Source organism: Pseudorca crassidens, chromosome 12, assembly GCF_039906515.1.
Source record: "Pseudorca crassidens isolate mPseCra1 chromosome 12, mPseCra1.hap1, whole genome shotgun sequence".
NCBI lineage: Eukaryota > Metazoa > Chordata > Mammalia > Artiodactyla > Delphinidae > Pseudorca > Pseudorca crassidens.
The window spans coordinates 91,548,071-91,564,977 of NC_090307.1; the positions used below are offsets into that span (position 1 = coordinate 91,548,071).

The 16,907-nt window shown below is 63.4% G+C and overlaps 1 protein-coding gene across 15 annotated transcripts in view; it reads left to right on the forward strand.

Moving 5' to 3' along the window:
• The window catches only part of FBRSL1 (fibrosin like 1), an 85,411-nt gene that overhangs the window by 55,902 nt on the left and 12,602 nt on the right, over positions 1-16,907 (forward strand). For all 15 annotated transcript variants that reach the window (XM_067701285.1, XM_067701291.1, XM_067701287.1 and 12 more), the window contains one exon: positions 15,148-15,193. In XM_067701285.1, the coding sequence (XP_067557386.1) occupies positions 15,148-15,193 (46 nt within the window). The remainder of the gene's footprint in view (positions 1-15,147; positions 15,194-16,907) is intronic.

Consider the following 16,907-nt stretch of genomic DNA (forward strand, 5'->3'; position numbering starts at 1 on the left):
GGCCAGGCCGAGATTCCATGCAGCGGACCATGGTGCCGCTCAGAGAAGGGGGCCTGGACGGAGCCCAAGAGCTGCCTGGTGGTGGGGAGGTCTTGGGGCTTCCCAGAGCTGCCCCCTGGGATAGGAGCCCCCGCTAGGGCCCCAGGGCTGTTCACCAGCCAGCATGGACAAATCTTGGTATTTCTGCCGCCGGGACGGGGATGTGTGTGATCAGCACTGGCTGGGCTGTTGTGACTCGCCAGGCCCTGCGTGGCTGCCTGGGCTGTAGGTCTGGAGGCTGCAGCTGCCCTCACCCTGCCCTCACCAGCTCTCCTCTGGGCGTGGCAGTTTCCTTGCTCGCCAGCTCACATCTCTGCCCTTACAGAAGGATGCAGAGACCTCTGTTGCCTACGCGATAAACTCCCTACCTCTGTCCTGGCTTTCAAGGTGCACACACCAACTGTCTACCACGTGGCCCCGTGTCAGGGAGGAAGCTGTAATGGAACTGGACTAGAGAAGGAGTTTGCATTTCTCACCTAAAGGCCCGGATGTGGACCCTCCCGGCTGGCATGGCCTGTCTGTGGTCATCAGGCTTCTCTGTCTTTCTGCTTGGCCACTCTTGGCATATGGCTTCCTGCCTCATAGCCACCTCTTAATCCACAGAAGCAGCTGTAGCACCAGCCATCTTATCTGCATTCCCCTTTCCCACATCATTGATCTTACAACCTGACTGATCGCCTCCTGCGTGGCGAGGCAGGGATGACGTTGATGTAACATGTCCAGTGGGGCCGAAGCAGAAGGAGGGAGGGAGGGAGGGAGAGAGTGGCTGAGCTCAGAGAGGCCACATTGTAAAAAGTCATGGCAAGAAATTCAGCTTTTGATCCAAGTGTGGTGGGGAGCCACCTTCCTGGGAGGTCCCTGACACACAGCCTCGCCCTGGCAGTGCTCCCCAGGGACACGAATTACGCACCAAGGGTATCACCTGCGGTCCAGACCTCTCTGTTTCCTCCATGGCAGTGACACCTGGTTACTCGAGGCTGTTTGGGTCTGAGTTGGGGTGGTGGGTTTGGAGAGACCTTTGGAGTTCCTTCTGTCCTTTACCCGAGCTGGGTTTCTGGGCAATGAGTAACTTCCTCTGGGCCCGTCCAAAAGTAGGCGCAGGTCAGAGGGCCAGGGTGGACACTTGCCTGGGACCTCGGCCAAAGTTACCATCCCCCGCCTTCCCCACCCCCTAGGGCGGGGAGAGCAGAGAGAGGCGTCCGCCCTCTGCCGCACTCCGGGGCAGAGCCCTGCCTTTCCGAGGCCGCGAGAGCACAGGTGGCAAGGAAAACACCGTCCGCTGACAGCAGTGCCCTGGCCTCCCCTGGAGCCTGGCCGCGAACAGGCTGAACGAAGCTGGGACAAGCTTGACTTGTCACACTTCTTGGTGCACAGCAGACTGGAAGCAGCGGTCAGAAGCCCCCCGGGCTGCGGAGACGCAGCTGGGTGTGCAGGTGGGGCGGGAGAGTGAGGGCGGAGCCCCGTGCGCGGGGTCTGTGGGCGCTGACTCCACACCCGTGCTGGGCGCTGGGGATGGCGTGCCAGGCAGGCAGCCCCAAGGAGGCCTCCTCCTGGGCAGGGCGGCGGGAAGACCAGGGCTCCGTGTCTCCTGGCTGGTTTGCGCCCCCACGCCCGCCAGCGTCTGAGGTCAGGGTCTGAGAGCAGCTGCACCTCCAGGGCCTACGGCTGCCCCTCCTGCCCTGCTTGCCTCCCCGGCCCTGGGCTCCTGCCGGCCCACCCGCCCCTTGCCCACCGGCCTCGGGCTCTGCCTCTTGGCTCGAGGTGCGGACATGCTGAGGACAGTGTGCCTCCCAGACACGGACAGTCGGAAACCCACGAGGCCTCTCCAACCAGCCCAGCCCCGGAGGCTGACGCGCAGACTTAGGGACAGACAGACAGATGGAAAACCTCTCCGCCGCCTCCCCTTCTGCGGGACCAGGCCCTGCCCCGGGGGCAGCCCACGCCCGGGATGCAGGCCCCCCACCCCCTGAGACACTCCCCTCGCCACAGAACCCCTACATGCTTCCCCACGCCCCACCCCGGCCCTGCTCTGGGCGCTCAGTGCTGGCGGGGAAGGCGGCCTGAGCTGCCAGGAGGCTCTGGAGCCGGGCGGCCAGATGGCTGCGGTTGGTGTCTAACTGTTGTTTTATTGGAAAAATACGGGGTGAAAAATTGTGTGGGGCTGGTCAGGCAGTCTGCTGGTCCAGGCCGGCTGCCGTCTGCCTGAGCGGCCCGGCCAGCACCCAGCCCTCTCTTGAGGGGTGTCTGTCTGGCCTGCCCGCCAGGCTCGCCCCTCCAGCCCTCCAGGACGTGCTCCCGGCACTGGGCTGCGGGAACGGGCAGGGCCGGGGATGGGGCCGTTAGGTGGCTGGCCGGAGGGCCGGGTGTCCTCCGAGGGCAGCCCTGCAGCCCCGAGCCTCGCTCTTCTCTAGTTAAGCGTTGCGAACGGGGGTTGTGGGGGTGCCTGTGGCCCGGGGGGGAGGCTGGGGCTTGGGGGGTCAGCGATTGCTGCTGAGATGGCCGGGCAGGCGTCCACCCCCCAGGCCCCGGGTCCGCCTCGCTGCTTGGGGCCCTCAGTCTGCAGTGAGCACGGACGCTGGTCCAGGCGCTGACGCCTGATGCCTGACGGGGGCCTCCTCTGAGTCCCCGCCTCTCGCCTCTGACACGAGGCTCGCTGGACCCACCCCTTAGGTCCCTGTGGCAGCCAGGAAAGGGCACGACAGCCCGACAGCAACTCCGCGCAGCGCCCCGCGTGCGTCCCTGCCGCCCGTCACGGGGCAGCTCCCCTCTGCATCCCGGGCCCCGCTGGTACTTGCCTCCCACGCCACCGCTGCCCCCAGTTCCCGCAGGATGCCCCTGCTTGCCCTCGGAGCGTCCCTGCTCACAGAGGTTTCCTCCGTGTGCCGGCCCGGCCCCGCTCCCGAGAACACCTTCCCGTAGTCTGTAGGAGGTGCACCCGCCTTCCTCTCTCCCAGCTGCAGGCCCCCCTCCAAGGCCGGGTGCTGGGGGGACAGAGGTGCAGGGAGCTGGTGCTCCCCGGTGCAGGGGGTCCTACACCGGTGACCTCACCAGGGTGTCCTCACAGGGGCTCCGGGCTGTGCACCGTGACCTAGGGCTGCTCCAACCAGAGCGTGTCTTCCCACGGGGCTGCCCGAGGAAGAGGAAGGGCCTTTGGCGGTTTGCTCACTGAGGGTCCCAGGCAGGCACGGGGGCGGCACATAGGTCCCAGCAAGGACCACGATCCGATGACTGAAATGTAGCCCGCGCCTCCTGGGCCCTGCACGCGTCAGCTCATTCCGCCCCAGATAACCCTCTGACGCGGCATCTGTCCTGCAGCCCCACCTCAGCGAGGAACCCGAGGTACAGAGTGAGGATCTGCCAGGACCGGAGGCCTCGGGGGAGTCAGGCATCGTCAGGCTACTGCAAGGGTCCCAGCAGGCGCGGGCGGAGGCCTGGGCTGTGGATGCAGGGGTGGGAGAGGCGCTTGTGTCCTACAGCTGCTGTAACAAATTACCATAGACTGCGTGGCCTAAAACAGCTCAGGTTTATAGTTGAGGAGGTCAGAAGCCCAAAATGGGTCTCCCTAAGCCAAAACCAAGGCGTCAGCAGGGCTGCTTCCTTCCAGAGGCTCCAGGGAGAACGTGGTTCCTTGCCTGGCCGGCTTCTGGAGGCTGCCGTGTTCCTGGGCTCGTAGCCTCCTCCCCTCGTCACTCTGACCTCTGCTTCTGAGGTCACGTCTTCTTCTCTGACTCTCCTGCCTCCCTCTTATGAGGCCCCTTGTGATCACATTGGGTCCATCCAGGCCCACTAGGGCCTGTGGGCTGGGACGCTAGAACCCGCTGATGCCTTCGGGAACCCACTGCTCCCCTGGGACGGCCCTGGGCACGTGGGGGGCCGCAGGACGCCACGGGATAGAGGTAGGGGAGGGTCTCAGTCTGGGAGGTGCTGGGTCTGAGGAGCCTGAGGGGTGTCCCAGCATAGGTGAGACAGGTGTGATGGCCGCCAGGGACAGAGAATGGGGGGTGGGCACCGACCCCAGGGGCCCCGTCCATGAGCGCCGTGTAGCGTGAGGCCCGGCACAGCAGCGAAGGTGGGAGTGCCCGCGGGGCTCAGCAGAAAGCTGGGTGCGGAGAGTTTAACTTCCTGCTGGGGTCACACAGACCTGAGTGCCGGGCGGGACTTGCACCTGCACCTTCCAGCTGAATGGGAACGCTGAGGCCGAGGAGGAGCCGGCAGGCTGGAGGAGAAGGCAGGAAGCCTCCACGGTGGGGGCCAGCTGCCCCTGCTGCCTCCCCTGCCCTGGCCTTTCCAGAACTGGCTGAGCAGGACCCCGGGCAGCTCCCGCATCCACCTCCAGGTCTCCCCGGGCTCCCGCAGGGATGCACCGGGCTGCCTGGGCGCTTACAGGGAGGTTGTCCTCTGGCCCTGGGGTGTCCATACCCCTCTGTGCCTGGAGGGGTCGTAGCACCTTCAGACGACATCTGCCCTGCTAGCCTCGGAGGGGGCCTCACTGGGCGGGGGCGCCAGGGGCCTGGTGCAGGCTTGCGAGGTGGATGGTCCTTACCTGGGGGAACCACGGATTGGTCAGGGCACAGGCAGAGGCCAAGCATGTAGAACAAGCAGATGCTTTCAGAAATGGTCAGAGCTTGAGGACCAGTCGGGTGGCTGGGGCAGGGGTTAGAGGGCGGCCGAGACTCCCCACCCCGTCCCTGCACGCCCCGGCCCTGCCACGGCGCAGAGCTGGATCAGCGCCACAACGGCGCTGTGCCCCCGGGTCCCCAGCAGGACCGGAGGCGCCGCCTCGAGAGGAAGGGCTTTGCCGTTGCTCTGGCTGAAGAGAGCCAGGCCTCCGTGGCCTTCGTGCAGACGCAGACGCGGCTGGGGACAGGCAGCCGCCACACGTCCCTGCCCTGCGTCGCGCACGCGCGTGCTCCCACACACGCACACGCACGCCTTCACACCCGCACACGTGCGCGTGTTCGCCCACGGAGTGTCGCACACACGTGCACTCAGCGGGCACTCGCGTGTGCACATACACGGGTGCGCTCAGTGCCCACACGCCCCTCCTGATACCTGGAGCTCATGGCTTCTGCATTAGACACCGGCTGAGAACCCACTCCCCTCAGGGATGGGCTGGTCAGGGTGCCCACCGCACACTCAGTGGACCCCAGTACCACACACTGGGCAGCTTAAACCACAGGAAGTTGTTCTCCTACGTCCCGGAGACCGGGGGCCTGGCATCAAGGTGTGGGCAGGGCCGCGCTCCCCTGGAGGAGGCTTCCTGCCCCTGGTGGCCTCAGGCTTCCCTAGCTCGTGGAATCGCTCCCATCTCCGCCTCCGTGGTCACGTGGCCTCCCTCCCGCACCCCCGTGTCTGTGTCTCCTCTGTGCAGAAGGATGCAGTCATAGGACTTGGGCCCCCAGTCCAGGGTGCACTCACCCCAAGATCCTGAATCACAGCTGCAAAGCCCCTAATTCCAAACACGGTCACATCCTGAGGTTCTGGGTGTGCATGTCTTTGGGGGCCACACTCAGCCGCCGCAGCAGGCTGCCCTGGCCTGCTCGCAGCGGCCTCACGGGCAGCACAAACCGCAGAGGGTTGTCGTGGCCGCAGCGCTGAGGGCTGCAGAGGGCCCGGGGCCTCCTGCGCCCTAGAAGCCCCGCTCAGCCTCACGCAGCATCCACGCGGCCGTTCTCCCAAGCCCATCAGATCCTCCCTCCTGCAAGGCTTTCCAGAGGGTCTTCCCAATTGCACGCACCCTCACATCTTCGGCACAGTCTGCAGTTACCCCTCTGCCGTTGTGCACTGAACTTGCATTTTCTGGTCAGTAAGGAGGGCGAGCCAGCGTTGGGCGGGGTCTGAGTTCACCCTTGGTCGGCCCATTAGTGAGCATTTGTAGATTTTTCTGGCCTTTGCTTCTTTCCCAACACTGGACACCAATGATGGACATGCCCAGCTAGCGAGCACCCTCTGGACCCCGCCCCGCCTCCCACGCCCTCCCCTCCGCTGAGCCCGCCAGCCTGGCCCAGAGCGTCTGCGCTCCGGTCCACAGCCACGGGGTCGCTCTGTGTGAGGCCACAGTCGCAGCTCGGCAAGGATGAACTGAGGCTGGGGAGCCCAGCCCAGGAAGCCTGGCCCCCATCCCCCCAGTGATCCCCCCAGCCACACTGGCCTTCTCACACGCATGGGACCCTGTCTCGGCAGGTGTCCTTGTCACACGGCCCACAGGCCTTCGCCTGCAGCCCCTGCACCCACTTGCCCCCCAGAGATGCAGCCACGAGGGAGCGGGCCAGCTGTCAGCGCCTTAGCCCAGCCGAGCGGAGCCCAGCGACTGACGTGGCTGATTGGCAGTGGGGTGGGCACTCCCAGTGCCCCCCGGCTGTGGGTGGAGCCCCTCCATGGCCCCTGTGACGACACCTCCCCCTTGCTCTGTGTAACGATGACAGATGTGGTTCTAAGATTGGTTGTCGGCCCTGCCCACCACGCGCGGGCCCTGAGTGGGTTACCTCTGTTTGGCCTGGAAGTCGCACAGGGATGTCCCTCCTGGTAAGCTAGTCCCGCCCCGTTTCCTTCTAGATTTCTAACCTCATTAAATCTTTCACATCACAGCCACTTTCCTTTCTAAACAGAATTAAAGCCAGTCCTGCCCAAAGTCTGACTTTACTCCCAAACCAGAGGGCGGTGCCCTGGCTCAGAGGTAGCCTGGCAAGGACTGCGGCCTTTTCAAGGACCATGAGAGCCCAAGGTGGTCTTAAGAATGATGTTTGAAGCGAAGCCGCGTCATTACGGGAAGACAGGCTCCTCCAAGGTCAGGCTGTGTGGGAGAGGAGCCGGGGGGCACACTGAGACCTTGACCATGACCTGATGGTCAGAGCCAGGGGCTTGGTCTGGACCGGGAGACGAGGCCGGGCTGCGGCTGGAGAAGCTCCGAGCTGCTCCCGCTGGTTCCCGGCGCTGGCCCAGCCCTCAGTTGCCACCCGCTCTCCCCACCGCCACGGGCTCCAGGAAACTTTTACTGCCAGGGGTGGGGTCTCCAGGTAGCTGGGAGAGACTGGGTGCAGCCCGGCTGCTCATCTGGAGGAGACATGATGATGCAGTGTACCTTTGGGGCCCCGAGGATTCAGCTGCTCAACTGGGGGAGGTGGCCTGAGCTGGCGCACCAGGGTCACCGCCCCCAGAGCTCCAAGCTCCGTAACCACTGCCAGCTGACATCTCCAGTGGGAGAGCCCCTGTCCCCACCTCTGGAGGGGCCCCACCACCTGCCCCCTGTCATCCCCATGCCTGCTTGTCACTGCAGCTCCTAGCCCAGCTCCCTGCGCCCCACCCAGCCCTGTGGCGGATCCTACAGAGGGGTCTTTTTAAAGACCTCATCGTCCATCTCCTCCTCAGATCCCACACACATCTCTTCCTGTTGCTCAACACAAATGCCCAAGCTCTCTCATGGCCCTCAAGGCCCTGTGCCCCACCCCACCTCCCTGGCTGGCCCTGCCAGGTTGTTCCTGCCTCAAGGCCTTTGCACTGGCTGTGGCCGCCCCAGAAGGCTCTTCCCTGAGCTCCCCTCAGCGTAGCCTGGTCCTTCTCATGTTTCAGGCCGCAGCTCAGACGGGCCTCATGGGAAGGCTCCCCCAGCTGCCATCAGATCAGTGCCCGTCACTGCCTTTCACATTGCCCTTTACTGTCTGTCCACCCCATCTGCACTCGTATCACCTGTCTCCCTGTGTGTGGCCCTTCTCTCCCACTAGGCTGTGAGCTTGACTCAGGCCTGCCGATGGGGCGGCTTGTTCTGCATTCCGTCCCCTAGTCGGGGTCCTGGCTGTGAGTGTAGCTGAGTGTGGCTGCGGTGACAGGTTGTCACCAACTCGGCAGCCAAGTACTACACTATTATCTCTCAGTCTGGAGGCCAGAAGTCCCACAGGAGTGTCCCCGCGGGAGTCAAGCTGTGGGCTGGGCCGGCCCCTCTGCGGCTCCAGGGAGAATCCCTTCCCGGCCTTTCTGAGCTTGTAGAGGCGCCCACATGCCTGGGCTCCCGGCCCCTTCCTCCATCTTCACAGCCAGAGGGCAGCGTCTTCCCGTCTCTCCTCCCACTAGTAAGGACCCTGAGATTAAGCTGTGCCCATGGCATCGTCTCCCCATCTCCGGGTCAACTGACCAACCTTGATTCCACTTTGCTGTGTAAGGTTCACAGACTTCTGGGCTTAGGGTCCTTTTGCTGCTGACCCCAGAGGGGTAGATCAGGACACCCCACTGCATGAACACCTTTCCCCTTCGCTGCCAGAGGCCTTGGAGCTGGGCCAAGTGCAAGAGCTCACACCCTGCTGGGGCATGGTGCAGTGGGCACGGGGGCTCATGGGCCCGCAGACACCCACCCCTGAGGTACAGCCACCCCCCAGCCTGGGAGTCAGGGTTCTCCCGCCAGAATCCCACGTCCCAGGACCGGTCTCTACTGCTCTCCTAGAGGAAGAGCACGTCTTGGCTAAACCCACGGACCCCAGGGTCAGACTGCCGGGTTTCCAATCCCAGCCCTGCCACATACCAGCTCCGTGGCCTCCAGCATGTCACCTCACTTCTCTGTCTCAGTTTCCTCATCAACAAAACGGAGATGACAATAGTATGTCCTCAAAGGATAGGCGTGAGGGCCCAGTGATTTCATGGTTAGAAGCCATTCAGCACGGTGCCACATATGTGCTGTTTTTATGGCAGGAAACAGGGTTTCGTGGTATGATGTTTATGGGGGCGGGGTAAGGGGAATATATGTAATTGGTAAATAATTCAAACAGAACAAAAGGACTTAAAAGCCCCACCTAGAGGCTGGCACCGTTGGCCATTTCTTTTTTACGGTTGGAGATTAACTGTGGGCTGTGTGAGTGCATGTGTCTGCCTGTGTTTTGCCGCCTTTTGAAAAGGGAGCGCTGGCCCAGTGCCCGAGGCTCTGGAGCTGTGTCCCAGGGTCCCGTTTGAATGGCTGCGCGCTTCCCCGCTGAATGGACCCGCCTCTGATCACCCAGCTTAGGGCAGGCGTCTGCAGGCCCTGAACCTGGGCTCTAAGCTGTGGGTCCCAGGATGCCTCGCCAGAGCTGACCTCCTGGTGGCCTTAGCCCCACAGCAGCTTAGAGGTGGGCTCTCCAACTCCTTCCAGGAGCCCCTCGGCCCCCTTACCCTCCGTGGATTGTTTTACAGCAAGTTTCATGATTGGGAGTTGTGCTGCTGGCGTCCTGGTGTTGCACCTGCGCGCTCTGGAATGTTAGGTGCCACCCCGTGGGCCTGGATCCATGTGGGGCAGATACTCGGCCTTCTCAAGGGGCGGTTGTTCCCCCTGGATCTGAACTCGGTTTGAGCCCACGGAGCGGCCAGGTGGCTCCGGAGTAGTGGTCAGGGTTGGCGTGTACTCGCAATTACAGTAACTAGTTGGACCCCTTCTCCCACTTTGCATCCCCATTTCGCAGATGGTGAAACTGAGGGCGGAGCTTACATCGGACAGATGTGGGGGCTCTGTTGTCCTTCCTTCAAGTCCCAGCTCCTCGACCTCGCCGCTCCGTGACTCAGTTTTCCCCCCTGTAAACTGGGCGTAGGAGCCATCCATACTCGTTGCTGTGAGCGTCGGAGGAGCCGGCCCATACAGCGTTCGGTACAGCTGGCACCGCGCGCTCTGACCTGGTGACGGGGATGGGACGGCGAACGCTCGAACCCAAGTCCGCGGCCCCGTGCGGGCAGATCTGCGTCTCGGGGCTGGATTAATCGGGCCTGCCCGCGCCCCGCCCCCGCCCCGCCCCGCCGCGATCCCTGGCCGCCGCCTGCGCGCCAGCCAGCAGTGAGCTTGCCGCCTCCGTCCCCGCCGCCTGTGGGCCGTGACCCGCGCCCGACGGCGTCCGGGAGCCCAGTGCGCACCGAGAGCCGCCCGGAGCGCGCCGAGTCGGCGCGGCGGACATGCGTGCCCCGCGCGCCCCCGGCCTGGGTTCCGGCTAGGCAGGGCGCCACGGGAGAGGGGCCACCTCGACGGGCCGAGGCTGGCGGTGGCCCGCGTCCATGCCGCCCAGCTTCGACTCCGGCTCCGGTACGAGGACTAGCGGCGGTCGCCTGCAGAGCGCGCCGGACCCGGGGCGCCCGCGCGGTGAGTGAGCGCTGGTGGCTGCGGGGAGGAACTCGGGACTTTGGGGGCCGGGGTTGAGAGAGCAGCCGCCCCTTCTATAGGAACGGGGAGCGGGAGAGGCCCCCGGCGCTCTGCTCACTCCGTCTCTCACGGGAGCCGGGCGCGCGGAGACCCCACGTACCTCCGCCTGCGCCCCTGGGGCGCACGTGGCGGCAGACCCGCAGAGAGTCCTGGGCCTCGGCCAGGGCGCTGGGGGGCCCGCGGCGGAGGCGGGGCAGGGCGCTGGGGGACGCGCGCCTTTGTCTGCGCCCTGGCGCGGGCTCGGCCGCCCGGGTTCCCGGCCGCCGCCGCGCTCACCTGCCCGGAGTTGGAGCTCTTTGTCTGGGGCGGGGCGCGGCCGGCGGAGTCTGTGCCGCGTGTCTGGGCCGAGGCTGCCCCGTAGGTTGGGTCCTCGCAAACAAAGCGCGCCTTGACCTCCGCCCGCGGCCGGGATTGCGTATCTCCGGGGAAAGAGTGCTGACCCTGACATTCTCCGTACGGAGCGGGCCTCTTCCACGGGGACCCTGAACTTGCAGCCCGGGGACCTCCAACCTGCACTTTGGCCTGAAGTGACCCTTTCCTTTCACACCCACACCGGCTCAGTGCCAGGATTGGAGGGTGCCGGCGCTGCCTGGGTCAAGTCCCAGTGGATAATCCTCGGGAAGTTATTAGCACAGATCTGGTGGTTGCGCTAGGGCTGCCCACCCGCCTTGGGTCAGCTGGCCGGCTCCGGACCCCTTGTCCTGGAAGGGAAAGAACCGAGGGACCTCGACCTGGGCCAAGTCCCAGCAGGGGTGGCTTTGTGCCTGTGCTGGGAAGGGCTGGAACCTGAGCCACGGCCTCAGAGGTCCTGGGAGCTAAGGGTGCCTGTGGGTGTTTGTTGAGAGACTTCTCCAGTGGGCCTGGCTGTGCCTGGCCCGGTATCCCGGCCCTTGCCGTGCGGTGGAAGCCTGCCAGGTCCCTGCCCACGACCCCTGTGGGGACTTGGATCCCTCAGCTTCCCTGAGCAAACTTTAACTTGGGCAGTGTGGCTGTGAGGACCGGACGGACAGGGGACAGTGGCCTTGCCACCTGCCTCCCTCCTTTGCCCGGGTGGCATCCCAGGGCTTGGCAGGGCCAGGGAAGACGCTCCCCGTCGCCGCTCCTCGCCCCCCTCCACTCCCTCCTGTGCTCCCCTTTCACTTTCCCAGTGTCTGGGGCGCCACCTCCTGGCTCTGGGGCCTTGAAGTGAACCAGAACTGGCCTAGCTGGGCCTCCCGGGCAGGGCAGCGGCGGCGCCTGCAGCCTTAACTGGACTTGCCGCTCTTCCCTCCACCCCCAGTCTCAGACCGAGGGCAGTCCTGCCCCGCAGGAGCAAACGCACTTTCTCACAGTGACGCCTCTACCACGTTCCTTTGCGACCCCAGCCTTGGTGGGTCGGGGTGCCCTGCTGTATCAGGTGAGGGCTGGCACACACGCCGACCTGCTGTGGAGTAGCCCCTCCCCCTCCCAGTGGCCCAGCGACCACAGCCCTGGGAGCTAATGACAGCTTGCAGGCTGAGCTCATTCATTGCACCTGCTGATAGCGCCCGATAAGGCACTGGGGTGGGCTGCTTGCACGGTCAGCACCACCCCCAGGCCCGGAGGGGCTGTCGGTGCCTCAGGTGATGGAGACCTTGAGGGGGCGGCCTCCGGAGAGCAGAGTGGCTGCCCCTGCTCTGGCCCATCTCATTTGGGCGGTGCCAGCCCTGCCCACTCATGCCCTTCTCCCGCTGGTGCAGGGCAGCAGGCGAAGAGGATTTAAACGTGCGCCAGTGGGGGCGGGGCACCCTCAGACTGATGGGGTCTGGGAAGGCCTGTGGGGACTTGGCCGAAGCCACTGGGTCAAGGGCCCAGACAGGCCGGCTGGCCACACCCTTTTCGGGGCTGGGGGAGAAGCTCACAGTGTAGTTTGGGGCAGTGGGAAGGCACTGGAGTGTTTTCAGTCCAGGGTGACTTGTTCTGGTTTGGTTTTTAAAGATACTCTCGGCTGCTGTGTGGAGAATTAATTTGTGAGAGTGTTAACGAGACCAGCTAGTAATTAGGCAGCTGTCACTCGGGCTGTGTGGCCTCAAGTGGGAGTGTCAACAGGACCTCCTCCTGGGGTCATGGCGAGGGTCCAGTCCTGTTAGGCCTGGGGTTCTTTGGGTGGGAGGAACGGTGACTCATGGGCCTCTGCGGGAGGATACAGGGCTCTGGGGGCCCCTGGCCGTAGCTCCCAGCAGAGCTGGGGCCATGCCTAGTGCAGAGTGAGCCGGCGTGAGGTGTCCCCATCCTGGCCCTGAGCGGTAGGAGGGCCGGCGCTGCTGACTCTGCCCTCCTGACCCCGCGGACCCCCAGCTCAGGTGGACCCCTCACCCAACCCATCCCCGCCCACCCCCCGGGGGTCTCCTCGGGCAAGGCCACGATCCAGGCTGCTCACCACGCAGGATGCCTCGGGAACACCCTTAGGAAGAGATAAAGCCACAGCCTCCCTGCAGAGGGCCCGAGGGTCCTCAGCTCCCCGCTCCCCCGGGCGGGGGATCCTCCGCTGGGGACTCCCCTCTGGTGCGGGTCCGAGTCCAGCCCGAGGAACGTGGGCCTGTGTTTTCGGGCTGCGTTTGCCACCTGTTTTCTTCCCAGTGCGGGGTTTCGGGGCGTGGTTAGGCAGGAGGCCCCAGCCCAGCACGAGTGTAAGGGGCGCAGCGGTCTGTTCACGGTTCGCTCTGCACGTTGCCGTCTGCAGGCCTGGAGTGACACGGGCCTGGGGAGCCTCAGTCCGAGCAGCTCCTGCCCTTTCCCACAGACCCGGGCCCTGCCTGTGCTGGGCCTCCTGTGTGCGTCACTGTCTGGGACTCCTGTTTCTGTTCTGTTCACCTGTCAGTCTGTTCTCACCTCAGTCCCCGTCTCATGATTGACTTTCTTGCACCACAATTTACGTGCAAACAAAACGCGCCTGTTCCGAGTGTACAGTTTGGTGTTTCGACAAATACATCCCACTACATACCCCCCACCAGAGTCCGACAGAGGATGTTTTCATCACCCCCAGAGAGCTCTTTCACGCTTTTTTCTTTAAGGTTTTTATTTATCATGGTGAGATACACATAACAAAATTACCATCTTAACCATTTTAGGTGTACAGCTCGGGGCATTAAATACATTCATATCGCTGTGCAACCATCCAGCTCCAGAATTGCTTCATCTTGCCAGACTGAAACTCTGTCCCCGTCAAACACTAATGCCCCGCCCCTCCCCCGGCACCCGCCAGCCTGCTCCCTGTCTCCGTGGACTTGCTGCTCTGGGGGCCTCATATCGTGGAAGCACACGGGACTTGTCCTTTTGCGACTGGCTTGCTTCACTGAGCATCACGTCCTCAAGGTCATCCACGTTGCTGCCAAGTCAAAGTTTCCTCCCTTTTCAAGGCTGACTAATATTTCATTGTGTGTATACACCACATTTTGTTTATCCAGCCATCTGTTTATGGACACTTGGGTTGCTTCCACGTTTGTTGTTTTTTTTGGTTTTGGGGGTTTTTAAAGTATTTATTTATTTGGCCCGCACCGGGTCTTAGTGGCGGCACTCGGGATCTTCGTTGCCACATGTGGGATCTTTTTAGTTGCAGCAGGCGGGCTCTTAGTTGCTGGCATGTGGAATCTAGTTCCCTGACCAGGGGTCGAACCCAGGCCCTCTGCATTGGGAGCGCAGAGTCTTAGCCACTAGACCACCAGGGAAGTCCCTGCTTCCACGTTTTGGCTCTTGTGAATAATGCTGCTGTGATCGTGGGTGGACAGATACATGTTGGAGCTTCTGCTTTCAGTGCTCTGGACATATGCTCACGAGTGGGATTGCCGCATCATACGGTAGTTCTGTGATTGATTTTTTGAGGAACCTCCATACCGTTTTCCACAGCGGCTGCACCGTTTAACATTCCCACCAGCAACGCACAAGGGTTCCAGTTTCCCCACGTTTTTCTCGCCAGCCCCGGCTGTTTTCTGTCTTTCTTGATAGTGGACGTCCTGGGAGGAGGCCTCATGCCCTTTGGTACTCAGTCACCCCACGCCAACAGCAACCACTGTCTGCTTTCTCCCCGAGGACGTCCACGATGGGGGCATCGGGAGACACTGGAAGCAGAGTAGTGGTGCCCGGGGCGGCGGGAGATGCGAGGATTGGGGTGACTGATAGCTGAAGGGCATGTGGTTTCTTTTTGGGGCTGAAAATGTTCTAAAACAGGTTGAGGTGATGGTTGCTCACAGCTGTGTGCCTCCAGTGGGCGTGTTACATGGTATGTGAATCATATCTCAGCGAAACTGTTTGAAAACAACACCAGCTAGGAAGAAAAGGTCTGCTCAGAACAGCCTACGGGCTTGCGGCTGCGAGCCAGCGGGTGGGCCACACCCTCATCCTCCCTGTCCTTCCCAAGGCCCTGCACACACAGGGGCGTCTCCCCAGGAGAGGAGAGGCCGAGCGGCCCAGGGGCCCGTCAGAAACTGCCACGTTCCCTCCTGAGGTGGGCTGGCCCCACTCCACGTGGATACTCAGTGCATCAGTGGTGGCCGGGGTCCCCAGACCTGGGACGCAGCATGTCTGGGGCGTGGCAGGTGATGTCCTGCAGCCTGGGGCTGGGGGGCGGCGGCATCCCAGCTCTGCTGCCCCCACCCTGCCACCTCCAGTGCCAGGCCCAGCGGAGCCCCGATCCCCAAGTCCTAGCTCCCCACCCAGCAGGGCCCCGCTGAGCCCCCGCATCCCTGCCGAGTGGGGCGTCCTGGGTTCTCTGATCACAGGCCAATGACCTGTGTCCGAGTACTTGCAGCTGGGCCTGGGCATGGTCACCCTCCTCCATGGGGGCTGTGGGCACAGAAGGATGTGTTCTGCCAGGCTGGGCGGCCCTTGTGTGCGCAGAACCTGCCCAGACCTGTTTCCTGGGTGCCGGGGGCAGGGGGTGAGGGCCAGGTTCACCCCAGCGCTGTAGGTCTCTCTGGCCTCTGACCCTCCTCTCTTTCTTCCAGGCGTCTGTGGGCTCCGAGAAGCTCTTTGCCCCGGCAGCCGATAAAGGTACGTGTGTCCCTGGGCTCCTGGCCTCTAGGAAGGGACAGGACATATTCCTGAAGTCCGTGGCGGCCCCCAAGTTAGGCTGTCTTGGGTTTCAGGTGCAGAGCCTCAGGCAGGAGTTGGGTGCTGTCATTTACTGAGGGATGCAGCCCGCCCCCCCCGCCAACCCCCGGGGAAAACCCCAAGGAAACAAGGGAAGCTGAGAACGGGGCCAGTGTCTCGGCCAGAGCTGGGCAGTGCTGGAGCGGCGTTCCCAAAGCGGGGTCCCTGCACCGCTCGGGACCGTGAGGAACGCACTTCCCCGGGCTCAGGGGCTCCGGGGTGGCCAGCAGCTCCCGGCTCGGGATGCGGCCCCGCCAGCACACCCAGGCCCTGGCCAGTGAGCCCCGAGTGGCATGGCGCAGGTACCCAGCATCTCACTGTCCCACAAAGCTCTTCTGGCAGGCCCTGTTCTGGAGGGTGGATGTCTGGCCACGGTCCCATCAAGGCCAGGATAGGCCTTCGTGACCCAGCCTGTCGGCTGTGGGCTGTGGCCGGGAAGGGGGTTTCACTGGACCCAGCGCAGAGAAGGGACCCTTTTGCTTGGAGGGCCCCCTCAGGATGTGACCACACAGGACAGGCCTTGGGGCACCCGCAGCCCTGTGGTCCTGCTGGCCTGGTAGCCGGGCATGGCCTCTGCGTGCCTTGAACTCAAGAAGCCCCCCCTCGAGTCAGAGCATCGCAGCCGAGCAGACGCCTGCCGGGGAGCCTGGCTAAGGCGGGCGCCAGAGGCTCCGAGGAGCCAGGCGCGCTGAGCTGGTATTTCACACGGAACTAACGTAGGGCGCGTCCGCTTCAACAAATGAGCACAGACCGCGCAGCTTGAAACAACAGGCGTTCACCTGCTCGTGGTTCTGGAGATCAGAAATCTGGAGCCCAGTGTGCGCGGGGCTGCGCTCCCTCCAGAGGCTCCGGGGGAGGGGTCCCTCCTGCCTCTTCCAGCTCCTGGTATCGCCGGCAAACCTGGGCGTCCCTGGCTTCTGGCTGCATCCTTCCCGTCTCTGCCTCCGTCTTCACGAGGCCTCTTCCTCTTCTGTCCCTTACAAGGACACTGTCACTGGATTTAGGGCCCACCCGATTCCAAACTGATCTCATCTTGAGATTCTCAGCTTGATTACGGCTGCAAAGACCGTTTTTCCAAATAAGGTCACAGCCACAGGTTTGGAGGTTACGATTCAGCAGAGTTCAGGGAACTCTGGGCTTTGAGGTGCCTAGTGGCGGAGGGCGGGGGGGTGATGAGTAGCAGTGCTCATGCTTTTCCAGTGGCAGGAGGCTCGTAGAAGGTTCCAGGCGTCTCCAGAAGGTCTGGGGCACTCGTGGTGCACGTGGGGTCGCGTCCAGGTCTGCATGGCCCATGCCTGCCTCTTCCCATTCTGATGGCTGCTCTTACTTTGTGAGGGCCTCGTGTGGAGATGTGCGAGAGACAGGAGGGGACAAGGGGCTAGCGTCCCTGGGCAGCTGTGAGCAGCAAGTGGGCTGAAGCCAGCGGTCTTCTGTTCCTGTCCTTGTTGCAGGGGTGGTGGCAATGGCCTCCTCTGTACGTGCGTCCCTAAGCAAACAGACCCAAGGCAGAGGGAGGTGTTGCGCTAGGGAAGGAGACTTCCCAGAGGCTCCAGACCTCTCACCTCTTTGCCAGCCTGGGTCACACTGTCCTGCAGCTGCAGGGGAGGCTGTGGCC